The following is a 20237-nucleotide window of genomic DNA, read 5'->3' as shown; positions in this document are numbered from 1 at the left end:
ATGAGGTCATGCTTAACCTTTCATGGCCAACAGAGGGGAAGAGAGCTCCAGGGTTTATCACACACAGGATCAAAGGCAGTCTCAAAGTGAAATATCTTGAACAATTTCTACCATAGTTTGAAATTGTTGGCTGTATTCTAATTAAAGTTTAGCTTGATTGCAGTTTGATAAACTAACAATGAGCCAGCCACACACACACACAGACTAGTTAAAGTGACTAAAGTAATTTACAACACTGCACTCAGAGTAGTATTGAAGGGTTGGTGGCTAAGCCTTTACCATGCAAAACATTTGCTGAATAATTTTAGGTCAGCTTATTGTGAAGTGGTACCTGAGACAGATCTGTTAACAGGAGTAGTTAAATTGGTACAATTAATTCAGTCTACAGGTCTTGAAAATTCATAGATTTGGTATTTGTTGCACATGAATATTTTATATTTTCCATTAAACACAGAAATAAGTGCAAATGTGACATTCCTTTTTTGGAATTATACAAGCTCTTCCTTGATCTGATGTCTATTACAGCATGCTATGACACTGGTGTAAAAAATGTGATGACTGAATAAACTGTATACATAACCCTTAATCAAGTAATTTGCCATTTTTCTGGTACATGTCTCATCCATTTTATTGGTACCACTCTTTGTGAGGTGTCCTTAAGACGCTTGCCCATGCATGGTCCAGTGACGTTACTTCCAACATCAATGTACACATCCCCACTCACTTGGGGACACCCTTCACTAAAAATGTACAGATGTGAGCATGGAGAGATTTCTATAACAGCTGCTGCTGGGAGAGTGGAAGGGCCTTGTCTGCACTCCCCCGCACATGGCGTCACTCCCATCCACGAGCCCACATCGCATAATGCATTCATCGGCATGAAGAACACACGTTTCACTTTGCCCGTTCTGCTATATTGTGACTGGCTGACCTCCCTGAGCAGCTCCAGCCTTTGAGAGAGCAGGATCTCTCAAATGTGCACTGACATTAAAATGTCTGTCTTTCCACAACAGGAGATTGCAGTGAGCACCATGAGCATAAGAACTGGGTACAGGGCACACAATGCAGCATATGAGAAGCAGAGCGGGGTTAAGAGGAGCTCACATGTGGCGCAGATTAGAAATAGAAGCACGTGAGAATGTGGACTCGCTGACACAGCAGTTCATTAGAGGACCCATATGAATAACCACAGATGACTCTGCTCTAACTCAGCAAATGCACTTAGTAGCACTCTATTGTACTGCAGTTATCGACCAAAACAAGAGTATGAGTCAGAACACTGTGTGTGTGTGTGGGGGGGGGGGGTACCCTATTAATCACCCTCATGATGCTGTCACAATTACCCTTTTAGGTAGTCAGCTCTTAGCGAGAGTCCACTGTGAATTCAGCTGTTCTTTTGAAATGTTTATTTAAAGAGCACTTGGTGGAGTTTTAGTCTAAATATTCCTTCATTCACACATACATAATTTCTCTTTAGAATTTATGTAAAACATACTGATTCTTATGTTTTTTGAATATTAAAAAGTTTAGACAATCAAATGCATTGAAATACAGTACTCAACCACTCGTGTACAAAAACAGCTTACATTGGTTGTGTTCATTATGGAAGAAGGCCTTCAACATTCAGCATCATAAATATGATGAAACATTCATCTATATTAATCTGTATCTGGATAAGAGATGTATACCTACAAGTCAGTATTGCATTGCTACAGCACAGCAGTTCTGACTAGTCGTTTTCCAAGGTTTTCCTTTTGAGCCAAAACAGAGGAAGCACATTTATCATAGATTAGTATATTAACATCACATTACTAGCTAGCACATTACACAATAATAAATCCCACACAAATCCTCACAGTACTGTCTAACTGCTCTAAACTGCCCAGAAATATTGCAGTTTATAACATTTCAAGATGATAATTTTGTAAACCTCTTAGTGTAAGCTGCATTCTTTCACCCATCATTTGAAAGCCCTACACACTTAAAGCAGGGAGACTCCATGCTAGGGATCAGGACACATGAATGCCAAAAAAAACCCCGTCAGTCCATTGCTGTTACCCCTGCCCCTGTCACTCCTTGAGCTTGCTCTCCAGAAAATCCTGAATCTTGCATATGTTCTCCTCCTGCTGGCCTAGAGCTTCCAGCAGAATACCCATGGGTGTCTTCTTTAGTCCTGCGCCCTCCATCCTGTTCTCCAGTTTGTTCTTCATGTTGCGCAGACGCAGAGAGGCATGAGCAAAGATCACTGGAATGAAAAAGAAAAAGGATAGGACTGCATTGCTCTACATGTGCGTTTTTGCACCTTCATCTTTACCGACAGATGCTGGATGACTGAAATGGGCTTTTGTGAAGATATGGGAAAACAGGTATTCCTTCCATGCCTTTCCACCCATGGATAAAAGCTAGATAATTACACCTGTTACATATGATTGCTGCTCATTTACAACAATAAACAATGGGTGGTTGAGGGTGTGCAGCACCCTGAGGATGGTAATGTCAAACAGAAGGTGATAATATACTGAACTCACACAGCAGAGGGAGCTTGATCCCCAACAAGAAGATCATGACCCCGCCAAAGAGCGACATGATGAGGTAGCTTGCGACCATCACGAGAAAGACAAACAGCGTAGGATTGTCCTTTTTAAAGCTCTTGATCACTGCTTTGTTTTCTCCAGCCCACACAGAGCCAAGAAATAATGACGCCACCACAGCTGCACCGGTGAACATGCTGATGGGGTTCATAAACCTGGGCTCAGAGACACATAGAGGCAGATCACAGAGGGAAAAGTCAGAGTAGATATGGACGTGGTGACACCTAGGGGTGGTAGGCTGAAAATACATTGGTCTTAAAAACAAGAGAAAACAAAATCCTGAAATGAATGCAAACTACAGTAGATGCAGTTGGGATTTCTCAGTCTTTCGTTGTATGAATTAGCCCAGTCACTGATATCAACGTGTCAGTGAGTCACATGGTATTCCATTGAGGAATATGAAAACATCAACGGTAAAAGAAATACGTTTCTTCACACCAGTTTGACAAATCCATGCTTTTCATTACTAAACAGAGCGCTGAAGATAACATTTGTTTGCTGTTAGTGCTGGCTTGAAATGTCAGGATGTCAGGCGCTGGATATCATTCAAAGTGTCCCAAAGGATCAGACCCTATAACGGCCAGCAACTCGTGGGCCAAGCAGCCCATAGCAACGGTGTGTCATCAGGGTTAATCTCCCATCACTGTGGTTGGCTATATTTAGATCCAAATTTTGCGTAACGTTTCCAAGATGGAAAGAAATGTTAAAGCAATGCAATACCCAGCATTTTAGGGCGAGGATTGATAAAGCAGAACTCAGACCACTTTTATGAACACCTACTCTCATACGTACAATCTGAGTCAAAGTTCATGTTTTGAAGGAAAGTACACGACTCGTGATTCTGCAAAGCGAAGCTAGCTAGGCTTAGTTACCCAGGAGTAAAAACAACAGAAGTGGGCGTTACTTTCTACCACTGGAGCAATATGAAGCGTCCTTTGAACTTTTAACTACATGACGGAAGAGAGAAATAAATACCTAGCTTATCTAGGATATGTTAACTTTACACTGCATTTTAAAATCTCGAAACAGGAAAATAACAGCTTTGCTATCTGTCTAGCTATCAAAATTAACTTAACTTATTTTGCCTGTGGAGTCAATCAGAAATTAATTCTGATATTAGCAAAGCTAACCCTATCTAACCTTTATAAGATAGCTATGGAACAAAATTAGCTATATCTAAATTATAACAGCTAAGAAATTCACCGCTCCCCTAAACCCCAAACTAAACCTTTTTTCTATTTATCTAGCTATTATCAAAACTGCCAGATATGACTGCAACCTAGAGCGTGTTAGCTAGCTAAATTAATCTAGCTATCAGTTACTCACCCCACAATCAAAAATACCATTACTGCCAACGCCAAATAATTAGTTTGGTAATACAGTAGATTGCTGACCACCCTGTTGTTCCATTTCGGTAAATCGTGTATATCTGGTTTAGCAAAGCGTTCCGAGCCAGGGAAGAAATCATCCCACGGTCTTAATGCAGCTATCTCTACTTTAGCCATTGGGAAACTTAAATTGCTTGTCAGATGTTCAACGATGGAGTATTTCTGTTCTGTGACAGAAGTTTCGCCATAGACTTCCGGGCAGAGGCGAGGTCACTAGTAGCAAGTGTGAAGCAAAGAGAGAAGTTCTCTGAAAATATGTATTGTCTATTAAATTCTAATCTAAATTTGATTTGCAAATAATGTAAAATAACCTAATGAAACATGAAACAACAAATTCCTAACAGTAATCATAAAGGACGTTACAGGTTGTGGTATCACCCCTTAAAAAGATAAATAAGAAGAGAAAAACAACTGCATGTTTGTTTGTTTGTTTGGGTTTTTTTGTATTCCACCTTTTAATTTGAACGTTGAAAGATAAAAAGTCATTAACGAAAACATAGAAAACTATATTCGTAGAAAATAGTTTAGAAGAAAAATCTAGCGTTGGATAGTAGATATATGGGCATGGATGACAGAAACGTAATGTAAAGAATATAGAGGAAATAGAATGGAGAATTTATAGGGATTAAAGAAAGGATCGGGGGCGGAGTCAAAGTCCTTTATAAAATTATATAATTATTATTATATTATGAAGTTAGATTTCCTCTTCACAATTTAAACCTTCATATATATATATATATATATATATATATATATATATATATATATATATATATATATATATATATATATATATATAAGTATTTTTTCATTTTATTCTGTAAACTGGCTAACCCTATCGTTAGCTAAGTTATTGTGGCCCGTCTTGAACTTGACAGGACTTTTCTTTTTTTTTTTTTATATCCGCCAGTTCAGTCCACGTCATGGATTTAGCCTCGCTTTCACTTGTGTGTCGACAGCATGTCGATTATTTCAAGACGTAAAGTACGTCCTTGCTCTTTTTTAGCGGGTGCATGCAAATTGTTGAACATTCTCCCCCGAATCTCGTTTTGTGTTTGTATTAAAGGGTCCTGTTCTCGTCTTATTCACTGTAAACAGCCAGTGTTTTCTAGCTAGCTGGATGCTGTAACTTGAAAGTAGCCGATAATAGGTACCGTTGCATTTTAGCTACATTACCTAGCTAGGTTAGAGTTAGCTACTTTGGATTTGATGCTAAAGAGAAGGTTAGACTGTTACACAGTCTGTGTGTAACAGTCGAAGAAGATCAAAGTGTCTGAAGAAAATGGTCCAGTATTGACATTATGGAACGACAGTGATAAAAGCCAACTATCGCAGCTAGGTAGTTAAATTAGTTAGCTAACCTAGCTAGGATAGGATAGCTAATGCTAGCTAGCTAGTCTCATTCGCGAATGCTTTGGCAGAAACATCACAGCTTGTTTTTTGTCCTGTGCCAGATGTGGGGAAGAATATTTTTGAGCTCCAAAGTGTTAAACAGATTTTTTTTTACGTGGGGTCAGAGGTATTTATTCACCATGCAGCTGAAAACCAAGGAGTTTGAGTCATTATTCACCGATGGATTGAATAGTCTAGCAGGTGAGAATACCGTACAGATAAATTAATTCCATTAGAAAGTAATACAATCAGAATTCTACCACCAGCTGACAGGCAGATGGTCGTGACTCATTTTCATACAGATGAATAAGTAGAAAACACCAAATTTGTAGGAATAATTGCAAAACCTGTAGTATGGTTTCACTTGTGTTAAAACTTTTAACTAACTATTTCTGCATTTAGATGTTTTTAAGAAGCATCAGTTTGAGCTTAGGATCGCTGGAGGGGCGGTGCGGGACCTGTTGTCTGGAAAACGACCCGAAGACGTGGATTTCGCTACAACGGCAACACCTGAGGAAATGAAACACATGTTCAGTGCCGCAGGGATAAGGATGATCAACAACAAGGGAGAGAAACATGGGACAATCACTGCTAGGGTAAGAGGTGTGCCATGCCCCAAGACTCATGTCAATAACTTTTTCAACTTTCCCTCGTTTACATACTTTCCTGACTTAGAAGTGAATATGACCTGCAACACAATGGCCATTTGCAGAATACGGGAGGAGGGCATAACCTGAAGCAGGTGTTTCAATAGGGAAACATTTTATCATTGCAGGATTAATGTGCTCAGTCATGTCCTTGGATATTTGCCTCTTAATTCACATCAAACTGTGTACAGTCATCTACCCTACAAAAAAATAATAGCATTAAAATAAGCTAAACATAAACATTTGCTAGCAAAATACAGTAGTGAAAATACTGTTGTAAATAGCCTTTGACTCATAAAACTCAATTTCAGCATAGCAAATACATTTTTAGGTTTTTTAAATATTGTCTTTTGTCACTTGCATTTACACTTATAAGTAGCTTTGTACACCTTTTTCACATCATCAGGGCCAATTTTCTTCAAGCCTTACAGTTATGTTTTGTCAGTTCATCACACCTCCTAGTTGTATTCCAACAAATTTCACTTGAATTGAAAAAAGTAATGGAACAGGCCTTAAGGTTACATTCCCCAAATGTAAGGTCGTAAGGGGAGCTGACAAGCAGGTTAATAGCACTAATGAAATGGGGGGGGGGGGTGTAAGAAACGTATTTGTATTTTCTTTGAGACATATTACTGTGACAGTGATGTTATGTCGCATGAGTTCTCATGCTTTATGCATTGTGCAGCTGCATACTGAGAACTTTGAGGTGACCACTCTGCGTGTGGACGTACTGACAGATGGACGACACGCAGAAGTGGAGTTCACCACAGACTGGCAAAAAGATGCAGAACGCAGAGACCTCACCATCAATTCTATGTTTCTTGGTAATGCAGTTTTTCATGTTATATTGGATTGTAGATTGTCAGAATTGCAATCTACCAGCAAAATGAAATGAGAAAGTTTGTCCTTGACAGTGTCTTGTTGCTGCCCTTTTAGGTTTGGATGGGACCCTGTATGATTACTTCAAAGGTTATGAGGATCTCCAGAACAGAAAAGTTCGGTTTGTTGGAAATGCTGCACTCAGGATACAGGAAGACTATCTGCGAATTCTAAGATATTTCAGGTGTGTTTGAGCTACCTTATCGGGCATGAATGAATTGCTGGAAGTTAACTTGCACAAATGAATCGCACAATTAAGTTTGACACTTTTAATGTACATCACCACTGCATTTTTTCATGTTTAATATGTTTGTTCAGCTGTTTTGTTAGCAGCTTTTATGCAGCACTCTAGTTGTAAATAGAGCTATATGATGTAAATATCTGAATACATTACAACAGTGAGACAAACGATGTAGCGGAACAAAAAAGCCAAAAAATGTTCATATAGGTTATATTTAATTTTTTTCCATGATATAGCACTGCAGAATATTGACATATTTTGTAAGGACTAAAATGTTGATCAGGAGCAAATGTTGTTGGTCACCATGCTCAAAGCACACAGTAGAAGTGGCTTACACACATATTGCAGATATTTGTGATGTAATTTGCAAAGAGAGACAGAAAATCTGGTGAAGTCTCAGTTGTGTGTACACATAAGAGACAGACTCTTTCATTGCCCTCTCAATATTGCTTTACTAAACAGTCAGCCTGAGTGACTCCCTAATCTTCTTGCAGATTCTATGGACGTATTGCATCCGAGCCTGGCCAGCACGATACGGACACGCTGGAGGCGATCCGGGAGAACGCCCGTGGTTTAGCGGGAATCTCGGGAGAGAGGATCTGGGTGGAGCTGAAGAAGATGCTGGTGGGGAATCATGCTGCTCACCTCCTGGAGCTCATTTATGAGCTCGACCTGGCTCAGTACATAGGTCAGATACTCACAGACAGCAGGCCTTACCTATGTGTTACACAGGGTGATAGCATCTCTGCTAGTGATTTATCATGCTGTTTGTCTCTCCATGCTTCTTGTAATCATTTACAAATTACCTTAGCTGCAGCTCTGTTCCTAATTCCGAACTATCCCTACAACATTTTGAAAAAGCTCCCATCTTGCATTTTCTGTTCTGCTACAGGTCTCCCAGCAGGGGGCAGTGTTGAGGAAATGAAACGGGTCTGCCAGAGGGTGCAAGGTAGCTCTCCAAAGCCCATGACTGTGCTCTCGGCTCTGTTCCGCAACCTAGACGATGTTGAGAGGCTTGACTTGCGACTGAAGATCTCCCGAGAGGAGAAGAATCTTGGCTTTTTTCTGGTCAAGCACAGACGAGACCTCATTAAGAGCCGAGATGAGCATGAAGTCCTTAAACCATACACAGACTTCATCACCGATGTAAGTACACTCACTGTGGGCTACTCAGTTTTTTAGTGATAGACATTACAGTGAGAATGTACAGTGTCTTTTAGATTATCTAAAAGTGCAATTTATCTGTTTATGGATATTGTTTCCAAATAAATTGGGAATTTATTGCTTAGTAAAATTTTACTGTATAAATCTAAACAAAAGAACGGGTTTTAATGTAAAGTACAAAATTTGTTAAACTTGAAGAGTGGTGAAAAGTGGTGGAATTTTCAACAAAAAACACCTGTGAACGGGGGAAAAAATAAATAAATAAATAAATATATATATATGGATATGGATATATATATATATATATATATATATATATATATATGGATATATATATATATGGATATATATATATATATATATATATATATATATATAATATGGATATATATATATATGGATATATATATATATGGATATATATATATATATATATATATATATATATATATGGATATATATATATATGGATATATATATATATATATATATATATATATATATATATATGGATATATATATATATGGATATATATATATATATATATATATATATATATATATATATATATATATATGGATATATATATATATGGATATATATATATATATATATATATATGGATATATATATATATGGATATATATATATATGGATATATATATATATATATATATATATATATATATATATATGGATATATATATATATATATATATATATATATATATATATATCCATATATATATATATATATATATATATATATATATATATATATATGGATATATATATATATCCATATATATATCCATATATCCATATATATCTATATATATATATCTATATATATATATATATCCATATCCATATCCATATATATATATATGGATATATGGATCTTATGAGGCCGCAACTTGATGGTTGGTTTTGCATCCATAGTGCCGAGAGCCGGACGCACAGAGTAAAGTGCTCGAGCTGCTGAAGTACCAGGGCGAGGCGACACTCCGGGTGCAACTGAGCCACTGGTCCATTCCCCGATTCCCTGTCAGTGGGCATGATCTGCGCAGGCTGGGAATCACATCTGGCAAGGAGATTGGCATGACCTTGCAGGATCTCCGCGATGCCTGGAAGAAGAGCAGCTACCAGCTGAACAAGGAGGAACTCCTAAGCACCATCCACAGACCCTGATTTAAGACCTAAGGCTCCAGGGACTCCAAAGTTGGGGCTGGCCATCTCAGTGCAGTGATGCCATATTCATTTAAAGGAGTGCAGCAGGTGTGTTCTGCTCCTACCTTCATGTTATGTATGGCTAATATGGAGATGAGAAAGGCGGCGAAAGGCTTAAGTGTTGCGGCATGTAGAGATTTTGGCAAGCTCCTAACTATCCCAACTACATGAGAGAGCTAGGAACATTTGTATTAAGATGGAGACTGTGAGCACTAACTGTGTCTGCTCACTGCATCTAAGAAGAACTGGGCTCCAGCTTGGCCAAAAATAGAAATCTGAAGAAATAAACAAGAGTGAGCCCATATTCAGTGCATGAGTCATGGCTTTGATGGACAGTACCTCCAAACCCCTTTCTGCTCAAACCATAATGATCATGACCAAGGTTTAATTTTCTTCCTGCACTATTATGAGTGAATTAATTTGGGATTTGTTATTCATTCATGATGTAATTTTGGAGAGCTTTTTCACAGTAGCTGATATAATAGCTAATATAATTTGCCTTGCGTTCTTAAGTAATCATGACCATTTTCCTCACCCGGAATGTAGAGGTTGCAGATATATCAATTGGAGAATTGGAGTGATTATTGTTTGGAAAGGAAAATTAGTTGCTGCTTCTATAATGTGGGATTTCTTTATGATGCAAGGTGGAGAAAATACAAGCTTCTGGGTGGTTGTGTAACAATCATATCCTACTCTGAAATAAACTAGAATTAGGGTTAAAAATATAAATCCTTCAATCATATTCTGACAGTGAATTAAGATTTATTTTATTTATTTTTTTGTTAAAAGTGTGTGTTGCATTATATTTTTTGGATGGAGGCATTTACTTGTGTTTAATAGTTTTGGTATGCATCAGTGCTAGTCAGTGTATTGGAGAGGAGATGAGAGATGACCCTAACATAATAAAAGTGAATAATAAAAGTATAAAATACTGCAAATACTTTGCATTATCACATGAGGCTGTGGACCCACTGCAGTTATGCTGTGATCTATGTTTTCGATGTGTTGTCAAGCTTTTAATGCAGTAATTTGTTCTCATTTAAGGGGACACGTACTGTAGTTGGCCACTGACTTATTTTCTGCCCATTTATGCATGCTTGTAAGATTTAAGTTAGAAGGTTGATGTGGCCAATCCAAAACCTCTGCGTTTTCTCTCGACTACCTCGTTGGTTTGCCTTGGCACTGTCTAGCATGCTTTTGTTTTATTGCATCATGAAATGCCAACCAATAAGCTGGAAGGTATACGCTTCTAACCTTGCACATCTAAAGTCCCTGAGTCAAGTAATCTTTAGTTAAATACCGATGGAAAAAAATATAATTAAAATATTTTTGTTGTTATTGCATTTCTTCTTCTTTTTCTTCTTCTTCTTCTTCTTCTTCTTCTTCTTCTTCTTCTTCTTCTTATTATTATTATTATTATTATTATTAAGGTGAGTGAGGTAACAGCAGAATTAGTTTTGAACTCCAGATATTGTTTCAGCGTAATTTTTTTCTTTCCTGGACAACTACCAAAACAGACGTGGGATCGGTTCATAATATATAAAGTTTGGCGTCATGACTTTGCGAATGTTAACTGGGGAAAGGACTGGTGCTGAAGGATAGCTCCTCCTACCGACCGCGAGCCCTATAAAACCCATACACTGCCTCCTCAACTTCTGAAATAACGTGATGGTCGAAGCTATAGTGGGTTTTGTTTAGAGCACATTGTCTTTCAGAGGTAGGATAAAAGATACATATACCTTGAGTCAACAAAGGCGGTTTTATAACGTTACCTTGCCGATTTTGTAAGGATGTAACTAAGATGAGTCAATAATTTAAGAATGAGTTGCCAAGTATAAACAGTCAAACTCGCATAGCGAAAGGTTTTGCTTATCGTAAAAGTGTACCAAAAATGTCACATTTCAGTTTAAACTTAAGCAATTTAAGCTTGGAGCTGCACGCAATAGAAGATTTTTCGAGAGACGAGCGATTAGCTCAGATAGAAATAGCGCTGCTGAGCATAATTTTTCTCACAGCAGCCATTCTCAACTTTGGATTGTTGCTGGTTCTTTTGAGGAGGCGAAAAGAGATGTCCAGGATGCGCGTCTTCGTTTTCCACCTCTGTCTGGCAGACCTTGTAGTCGCTTTCTTCCAAGTCTGTCCGCAGCTGATTTGGGATGTAACGGACCGGTTCTTTGGTCCGGATCTAGTGTGCCGTTTGGTAAAATATCTACAGGTAGTTGGCATGTTCGCTTCAACTTACATGATAGTTGTTATGACACTTGACCGCTATCAAGCCATCTGCAATCCCATGGTGACATTCCAAAGGAGGCGAAGGCGCTGGAACATTCCTGTTTGTATTGCATGGGCAATCTCCCTTGTAGGAAGCCTCCCTCAAGTATTTATTTTTTCCCTTGTTCAAGTAGCTCCGGGAGTCTTTGACTGCTGGGCCGAATTCATTCAACCCTGGGGACTTAAAACTTACGTGACGTGGACTACGTTTATTATATTCATCTTACCTATCTTCACTGTGATCGTGTGCCAAGTGCGCATATGCCGCGCAGTGCAAATAAATCTGTACATGAAAACGCACCAAGGGGGCTGCATTGGAGACGCACACCCGCTTCCCTCCAGGGCTAGCAGCGTGGCTGGGGTATCAAAGGCACGAATAAAGACCGTGAAGATGACGGTGGTAATAGTTCTTGCCTATATTATTTGCTGGGCCCCATTCTTCACAGTTCAGCTGTGGTCCGTATGGGACGTCTATGCTCCAACTGAATGTAAGTGCAGTTTAAAAGGCTTTTGCCTTTATACGGCAGTTTGTTCTGTAGTTGGAAGCAAAGTTTAGAAGTGATTCGGATGTCTCATGGCTGCCATTTAAATTACAATTTTACTTTGATTTTTGATAGCATTTTTAGTAAATATTAACGTATCCGGATGCTATCCTGTTGAAATGCAGAAAGAAAGTACTAAATGTCCTTTTGTGTGCAGCTACTCTGATAACATTACGATTTTAATTGCAGCCACGACTTTCACTCTGCTCATGCTGCTGGCGAGTCTGAACAGCTGTGCCAACCCCTGCATCTACATACTTTTCAGCGGAAAGCTTCCCAAACGATTTGTGGCTTTGATGTGCATAGGGAACACCGAAAGGAAAAAGTTGGTGCCCGAGGATGCAACGGTTATCAGTTCCGTATATTTAAGCTTAAAGAATCTTTCCGACTGTAAGTAAAAGCAAAAAAAAAAAAAAAAAGACGTAGCAACCATTCACTTACACCCGCTTCACCGATTTTACAGGTATCCATTGCACTCCATTTGACTTCATTCGGAAATGTGCTGTTATTTCTTTAGCATTTAATGTGCAATGTATAAATCTATTATTTGAAAAGTTGTGCTGAATAGAATAATTTATTTTAATTTAGGCTATCATTGGATTCGTGCATATAGTCCCTACTTTAACAAATGTATTTATGTTCAAAGCAAATGAAAACTTTACACATACGTTACTGAGAATAGCCAATGATTTTATATATGATCAACTCCCGGAAACTGCTACATCATCACCTAATGTATAATGTAACATACACTTTATTATTTGTCCTTTGGCACTTGTACTGTTGTTTCAGTGTTTAAAACAGACTGGGTTTTTTTTGTATTTAACAGCTGTACAGTGCTGCAATTATTTTTAGAGAGATGATTTGAGTGTATTATTATTTTTTCTTTATTGATTGTTTGTGGTACATTATGTGCCCCAAAAGCCATATTCACTGTGCAAGTACTTTTTCTTCATATTAATGCAAGATGTGAAAAAGTAGATGAAAGTCCACTTATACACCCCCCCCCCCCCCAATATTTTATACTAAAATGTTTATTTTAGGTTCTCTTGTTAAGCAACTAGTGTTCCTATAGATTATAGGGTACAAATATGTTGTTATGCTTTCTTTTTTAAACATTAATAAAGTATATGTTGTATTACATTATATGAGTCATAACCTTTGGATAACTTATGGATAAGGTGAAATGACAAATATAGAAGTGTAGGATGAGTGTAGCTTTATTAACTCTTCTTTTAACTCTTCCTTAATCTTTTATAATGTAGGAAAGCAAAAAGGTAAACCATATCTTATGTCTCTTTGGCTCCTCAAAATCATGAGACGTTGAGATCAATTTTTAATTACAGTGCAGTCCTACTTGGTTAAATGGAGTGTGGATGTGTATTGTAAATGATTTCTCATAATCATAAAAGCAAAATACAACATTTGATGCTTCTCAAACATAAAAAGCTTCCTTCTACTCAGATCTGTTTAAAAGATTATTAGTGCTTTATGCTATTATGAATTGCCATAGAATGAAATTCTTTATATTAACCAGTCTGTAGAGTTGAGTGTCATCCATTATGTCCCATTGATATGTCCATTCTACCATATTTGTGATTGGATTATATTAATCAAAAACTGAGTCTTCATTTCATAGAGAAAGTCAACAGAAAAAGCCTGCATTGCCAGGTCTCTCTTTCCAAGAAGAATTGCATTCAGCTTGCGAAGAAGTGTACTAGCACAAAAAATAGCATTGATTTTGCTAAATTATGCTACATTATGGCTTCTTTTCATGTTTTATGCATTTAAAAGCCTAGCATCTTGTTTTTTCTCACCTTTAAGAATCATCAAGTGTTTTGATACTGCATTACACACTGTGCATGTCAAATCTATGCACTTTAAACTCTGTATGCATTTTATACTTGATAGTCCATAATGTGTAGTGAATATACTGAATGAATAAGAGGTCCTTATTTACATTAGTGGCACAAATTTGCAAAGTCAGAATCAAGCATTTAGTGGTATACTTCAGTTTACTGGTACAATGAAATATGCCACATTTCCAAGGACATCTGCCTGTCCAGAGATGCATTTGGTATTTGTCCCACATTGCTATAGCAAATTATCCTGCCAGTGGGCCATTCAGTGAAAGGCACAGCACTAAGGCCTGTGGAAACCATAATGTGGAAACATGACCTTCTTTCAACAGAGCATGAACTGCATAAACATTCATCAGACTTTTGCACTGTAGTAATCGCAAGAGATATGTAATCAGACCATCCTTTTAAAAGATTCACTATATATAGAAGCACAACAAATGTAATTAATTTCTACAAAAGATTGAGAGGGAAGCCATAACAGAATGGATTGCATCCCATATCTGTTTTTGATGACACCTTCCGTCCTGATGTGTGCATTTTTTATTTACTTTTAACCCCCTGAGGTTAAAAGTGTTTAAAAGTGTTTTCAGTGTTGCTTAGAAGCATGTTATAATACCACAGTAATTAGAATACTTAATACCATATACAGAGAACTGCAGGTTAATTACAATAAAGAATAACTCTAGACTCTAGATCTAGGTTTTATGTAGTTGGGCACAATATGCAACACTGAGGCCAAAATCAAATGGAGCAGACGAAAGTACTTAAGAACAAGTTGTCGAAAATTTATAGAAAATTAATTCGGAGAAACTCAGTACCCCCCTGTTCCTATTTCTGCATGTGGGACCATGATATCAGTTTGGGTTTTACGGGATCACTTTTGGGAGTAGAGTACTTGGTGTAGTAATTGCTGTGCTGGAATGTGATTGTTTTCATAAATATGTGATGCTTTTTATTGATGTTGGAAACATCAATAATTGATGTTGCAAAGATTTTACAGTGATGAGAAGTCATGCCAAGACTGTTTCTTGTCATCATGAAGGTTAGCATATTTTAGCAAGCTAAAGTGAATTCTCATCGACCAGCTCCAAGGGCAGAGTATGGAAATGTGAGAGAGTGAATTACACAAGTACCTATGCACTAAATCTTTTGACAGATGCTCTGTCTGGATCAGCAACTTAACTCTATTAGGATTACAGGGCAAAATATGTGAGTAGTACTGTAAAACAATACCTAAGTGAGTTGCACAACAGACAGTTATAAAGAGGGTTCATTAGGACATGCTATTTTATGCCATTTCTGGTCTTGCTTTTCTTTCATTGCTTGTTTATTTCACCAGGGATGACACTGGAGAGTAAGATTTGGTTATACCCAAGTGCACAAGGTTTTAGTGAATAAGAGACAGTAGAAATGCAAGAAAGCATCAAATGAGTAACACAGTGACCTCACATGCTATCCACAGAATGAGAACCAGAAGATCTTAGAATGATGGAAGATAACATGAAAGGCTCAGTTTTGACTTTTCAAGGGGAGGTATGAGATTCAAGTCTATATATAAGTCTCTGTGTTGGAAAGTGGAATGAGATGTGGCTGATTAAAACTCAGAAGAAGTGGAGAGAGGCAGGGACAGCAGCAGGAGACGTGATATTTATCCACTGAGTCTACTAATGATCCATTACTACAATCATGGTGTGTCAACCTTACATTTACATTTATGGCACTTGACAGATACTCTTATCCAGAGCAACTTACAAAAATACTTTGTTATTACATTTATAGAATGCATTCTTGCCAGTACAGTAGGTTAGAGTCCAAGATACCATAGAGCTAGAATGTTTTTGTAATTCAGGACTCAATCATGATGCCTAGAAGTGCAAAACACATAAGCTATATCTTGAACAACAATCAATGCAGTAAACAATACCCTACAATAAGTACATTTACATTTACATTTACATTTACGGCATTTAGTGGACGCTCTTATCCAGAGCGACTTACAAAAGTGCGATGTCATTTACACATAGAATATATCCAAGTACAGTACAGTAGGTTAGAATTAAACATACCAATGAACTAGAATACTGTAGAATACAGGGATGAATGCTGATACCTAGAAGTGCAAAATACATAAGGTCTATCTTAAAAAATAAGTGCTATAAACAATAAGTGCTAGAGTTTGTTAAAAAACATAAACAGTGCCCTACAATAAGTATTAAATTAGTCAGTCAATAAGGGAGCAGTGTCAGTTGTCCTTTAAATATTCTGCAAATAGATGGGTCTTCAGTCTGCGTTTGAAGACTGCAAGAGACTCTGCTGTCCGGACAGCAAGTGGGAGTTCATTCCACCATCTTGGAGCCAGGACAGAAAATAGTCTCGATGCTTGTTTTCCATGAGACCTGAAGCAAGGTATTTCAAGCCGAGCCGTACTTGAGGTTCGAAGTACGCGAGGTACAGATCGGGCTTTGATCACTGACATCATGTATGAAGGGGCTGGTCCATTTTTTTGCTTTGTAGGCATGCATCAAGGTTTTAAATCTGATGTGTGCAGCTACTGGAAGCCAATGAAGGGAATGCAGCAGCAGAGTGGCGTGTGAACCTTGGAAGATTGAAGACCAGTCATGCTGCTGCATTCTGTACAAGTTGTAGAATTCTGATGACTCTTAGAGGAAGACCAGCAAGCAGTGAGTTGCAATAGTCTGGCTTTGTACCACAAGTACCTGGGCAGCCTCCCGTGAGAGAAAGGACCGAATCCTTCTTGTGTTACAAAGGAGAAATCTGCAAGACTGGGTTAGATTTGAAACATGAGTTGAGAATGACAACTGGTTATCCAAAGTTATGCCCAGACTACAATTTATACCTTCTAAATATACCTTGTCATTTTGTGACTGCCAAGAAGAACCACTCACTGGTGTTTTGTGTAAATGGGAGCAAAATGTGGGTTACATTTTGAAATTGGACATTAGATTTACATAAGCCTTACTGAGAGTTACATGTTTAAAGGTTCCTTACTAGTTATTGATTCAGCAGCTTTTTCATGCTGGTAATTCTTTGCAAACTTTAATATTTGTTTGTAATATATGTTGTACATTTTAAATAAACTTTGAATGAAGGACATAATATACATAGTTCCTAAAATAAGCAATCATACTGGTGCCTGTGACATGGGGCTTTCAGCATCTGGGCCCCTGCAATTCCAGTTGGGCCCTTTCTGTCAGACCCTTTCTGACACTACACATCTGTAATTTACCAACAGATCCTATAACAATATCTCTCACCAGTCAGTCTAAACATACGCTGCTTTACATACCTTGACGTTCATTTATGCCCCTTCTTCATAATGTGTCTCATGCATGGTAGCTAAATGGACAAATCATCTTTAAACTGATCTTTCAAACATGATATATTCATTATTTATAAAATATGCATTTTGTGCCGTAATGGTTCTCAGGAAAATTCTCATTTTACAAGTAGCATTTTGGCTAAATCTGAAATATATTTATTATTTATTATTATCCAAATACGTAGTCCAGTGTGAACGTTTAGGTTGAGAGATTTTGAGTGTTTATGCATTCTCTGGTGTACTGGTGGGAGCTGTGAAGATGCGTGCACTAATTTTGTTTTGCACTGAGTCCCAGAAGATCCCTGTTATGTCACTGGATTGCATGTGTTAATTTCTGCTGTTTGACAATGTCAGCATACTTAATACATTTGAGAAGCTCTTATTGCTTGAAGGCATATCACAGTTTCCTTTTAAGAAGTATTGTAGGTTTGCTTGCTTGTTCATTTTTTTCAGTTGTAATAGTGCATATTGCCGCACTTAGTATGCAAAGCACTACTCTCCGGCCATTACATCTCCCCTTAATCAAAATATGGTCTTGTATTTAGCTCTTTCCTGAGGGTAAAGTATGGCATAGATCCTAAAAGTTGGACTAATTTTAAAAAATTATGTGTTTGAAAGTTGGTTATCAGTTGTTGATTTGTCAGCCCTTTTGTGTTGGTAACACTTTGCAGTTATGCTGGGCTCAGCATTCAAGAATGCTCTTAAAATGGAAATGTATTTCTTTGTAGAATGAGTGTTACTCTCACGGAATGCTCCATATCCCACTGATCTCGTGGTACAGCCTGCCGTGTGCAGTGGGAGTTCACTGACTGTCTTGTTTGTAACCATGCCCCTGTTGTAAGCACACACTTGCACGTGGTTTATCATTATGTTTGTGTGTATTTAAACCTTTGCATGTGAGTAGCACTTTGTCTGTCTTTGTTTCTCATTGTATTGTAGTTGTGTTGATGTTAGATGTTACATGTTACATGTGAGTGCTATTGGGTTTATCGTTCGTGTGTGTCTAATAAATGTTTGTCTTCTTCGAGAGAGGTCTGTGCGTCATGCTCCTTTCCCTGCAGCACTTAGGCTGTCACAGTAACTTCTGTTGTTTTAAGTGAACTCAGTATCTCTTTGATTTCTGGGAAATAGTTATGTGATGAAAATGATTAATCCTTTATTGCAATTATTGCTGAAATAAAATGTAACCTTTTTTGTCCCTTGCTGGTTCATGCTGGTTGTCCTGGTCATATTATGCACCATGTAAAAGACCATATTTTTGTTTTTTCATAATCTTTCCTCAAATGCAGTGACATTTGCCTGCCTCTGAAATGCGCAGGTGGTGGAAAAGAATTTTATCCAATAATGGGATATTTTCATGATTCGAAATATAAGTCAAATCAGCACTCGGGCCTTTACAGTCTTCAGCTGAATTCTTCTTGGATTTCTGTAACTGGGCATTCTAACTTGAGAGCAATAGCACTCCTCAAGACCAAATGTGTTCTTAAAACATTCTATGCATTATTTGAACATCTGTGGCTCCTGACCAACTTTCAGGACATTTATGGCATTTATAAAAATCATAGTAGCTTGGTCCCCTGCTGCCATAACAGTTTCAAATTTTATTTGATCTACAATAATAATAAGAAAAAATATCTGTTGACTCCATAATTCCTCATCTCTGAACTGGTTGCATGCTTTTTCAACTTCTATGCTAAACATTAAAGATGAGCTTGAAAAGTGTCAGTGTGCATTAATGGTTTTGCTCTGATCTGCTTCATGAAAGGCAGTGTCTGCTCATAAGTAGCTCAAAGGGACATCAGGGGCATAATGAGTCTGTGTTGCGTACACTCTAAAAGAAAGCGTTTCAAAACATTCAGATTGATATCTGTGCTGCCACCGAATGTTCGAGGCTGTGTTTATAAACTTTGTGAAAGGTCAGAACTTTGTGTAGGATTCTTGATACAAGTTTGACAGTGTTAGAATGTACTTCTTGTGATGTCCTGAAACATACAGTAAATTGTTATGACATTGGTTTGTCTAACAAGATCTCAGAAAAAAATGTATAATTCCTCTTGAGGCTAAAGATACCAATTGTAGTTGATAAATCATCCCTCAGTATAGAACTATAATTTTTAAAAATAAAAAAAGTCTTGTTTTATGATTGGCAGGTACTAAGCATTCAGACACTAAGCTGGAAGCGTGCTAATTTTACAATATTTTATATCAATATTTATATCTGTCCTAAACTTGCTAGTTTTATAATAATTTAATAATTATATATTCCCATAATAATTTTGCATCATCAAATTAGTTTTTGTCTGTAGCATAAATATTTGTGGTTGTTTAACTGTTTAACTACTTTTTCATTGTCTGATGTTTGCAAGTGTCTGTTTTACTAATAAATCTACATTTCTTCCTGAACCGGACAAGATTCAATCAAATTAGATCTATAATGATGTCTTAGAGGACCTTTTACTGTGCTTTTTAATTTTGAACATAGTCAAATGGCTGATAATCAATTTAACTCTACATAGGTTTGCAACTGCATACCTTTCATATTACTTTTAATGTAGCTACTGAATCTCAAACTCATATCCTGAACCAGTGGACAGCAAGTTGAAAACTTCCAACTCTTTTAAAAGAGTTATTTATTGTTAGGGTAAGAGTTATTGTTCAGCAAACCTGGAATCTCCGCTCCCCCTACAGA

General features: G+C 37.4%; 3 protein-coding genes across 3 annotated transcripts; 2 read left to right on the top strand and 1 right to left on the bottom strand.

The window, feature by feature from the left end:
* Positions 1-1564: 1564 nt before the first annotated feature.
* On the bottom strand, positions 1565-4168 carry arl6ip5a (ADP-ribosylation factor-like 6 interacting protein 5a). Its single transcript, XM_026999685.2, has 3 exons — positions 3918-4168; positions 2529-2746; positions 1565-2245 (listed from the first exon to the last, which is right to left on the bottom strand). Exons 1-3 carry the CDS (start codon positions 4094-4096, stop codon positions 2070-2072), a joined length of 573 nt encoding a protein of 190 aa, XP_026855486.1. The 5' UTR covers positions 4097-4168; the 3' UTR covers positions 1565-2069.
* A 726-nt stretch (positions 4169-4894) lies between these two features.
* On the top strand, positions 4895-10471 carry trnt1 (tRNA nucleotidyl transferase, CCA-adding, 1). The gene is made up of 7 exons (XM_026999681.3): positions 4895-5572; positions 5774-5967; positions 6704-6842; positions 6955-7081; positions 7633-7826; positions 8031-8284; positions 9246-10471. The coding sequence occupies exons 1-7, from the start codon at positions 5389-5391 to the stop codon at positions 9492-9494; spliced, it is 1341 nt and encodes a 446-aa protein (XP_026855482.2). The 5' UTR covers positions 4895-5388; the 3' UTR covers positions 9495-10471.
* Positions 10472-10627: 156 nt separating this feature from the next.
* Positions 10628-13398, top strand: avpr2b.1 (arginine vasopressin receptor 2b, tandem duplicate, 1). Its single transcript, XM_026999656.3, has 2 exons — positions 10628-12292; positions 12536-13398. The coding sequence occupies exons 1-2, from the start codon at positions 11425-11427 to the stop codon at positions 12742-12744; spliced, it is 1077 nt and encodes a 358-aa protein (XP_026855457.2). The 5' UTR covers positions 10628-11424; the 3' UTR covers positions 12745-13398.
* Positions 13399-20237: the final 6839 nt, after the last annotated feature.

This window comes from Electrophorus electricus, chromosome 7 (genome assembly GCF_041902795.1).
Source record: "Electrophorus electricus isolate QZ-2024a chromosome 7, ASM4190279v1, whole genome shotgun sequence".
In the NCBI taxonomy this organism is placed as follows: domain Eukaryota; kingdom Metazoa; phylum Chordata; class Actinopteri; order Gymnotiformes; family Gymnotidae; genus Electrophorus; species Electrophorus electricus.
Note: the sequence above shows the minus strand (reverse complement) of the source record. Positions and strands in the feature narration are given on the sequence as shown.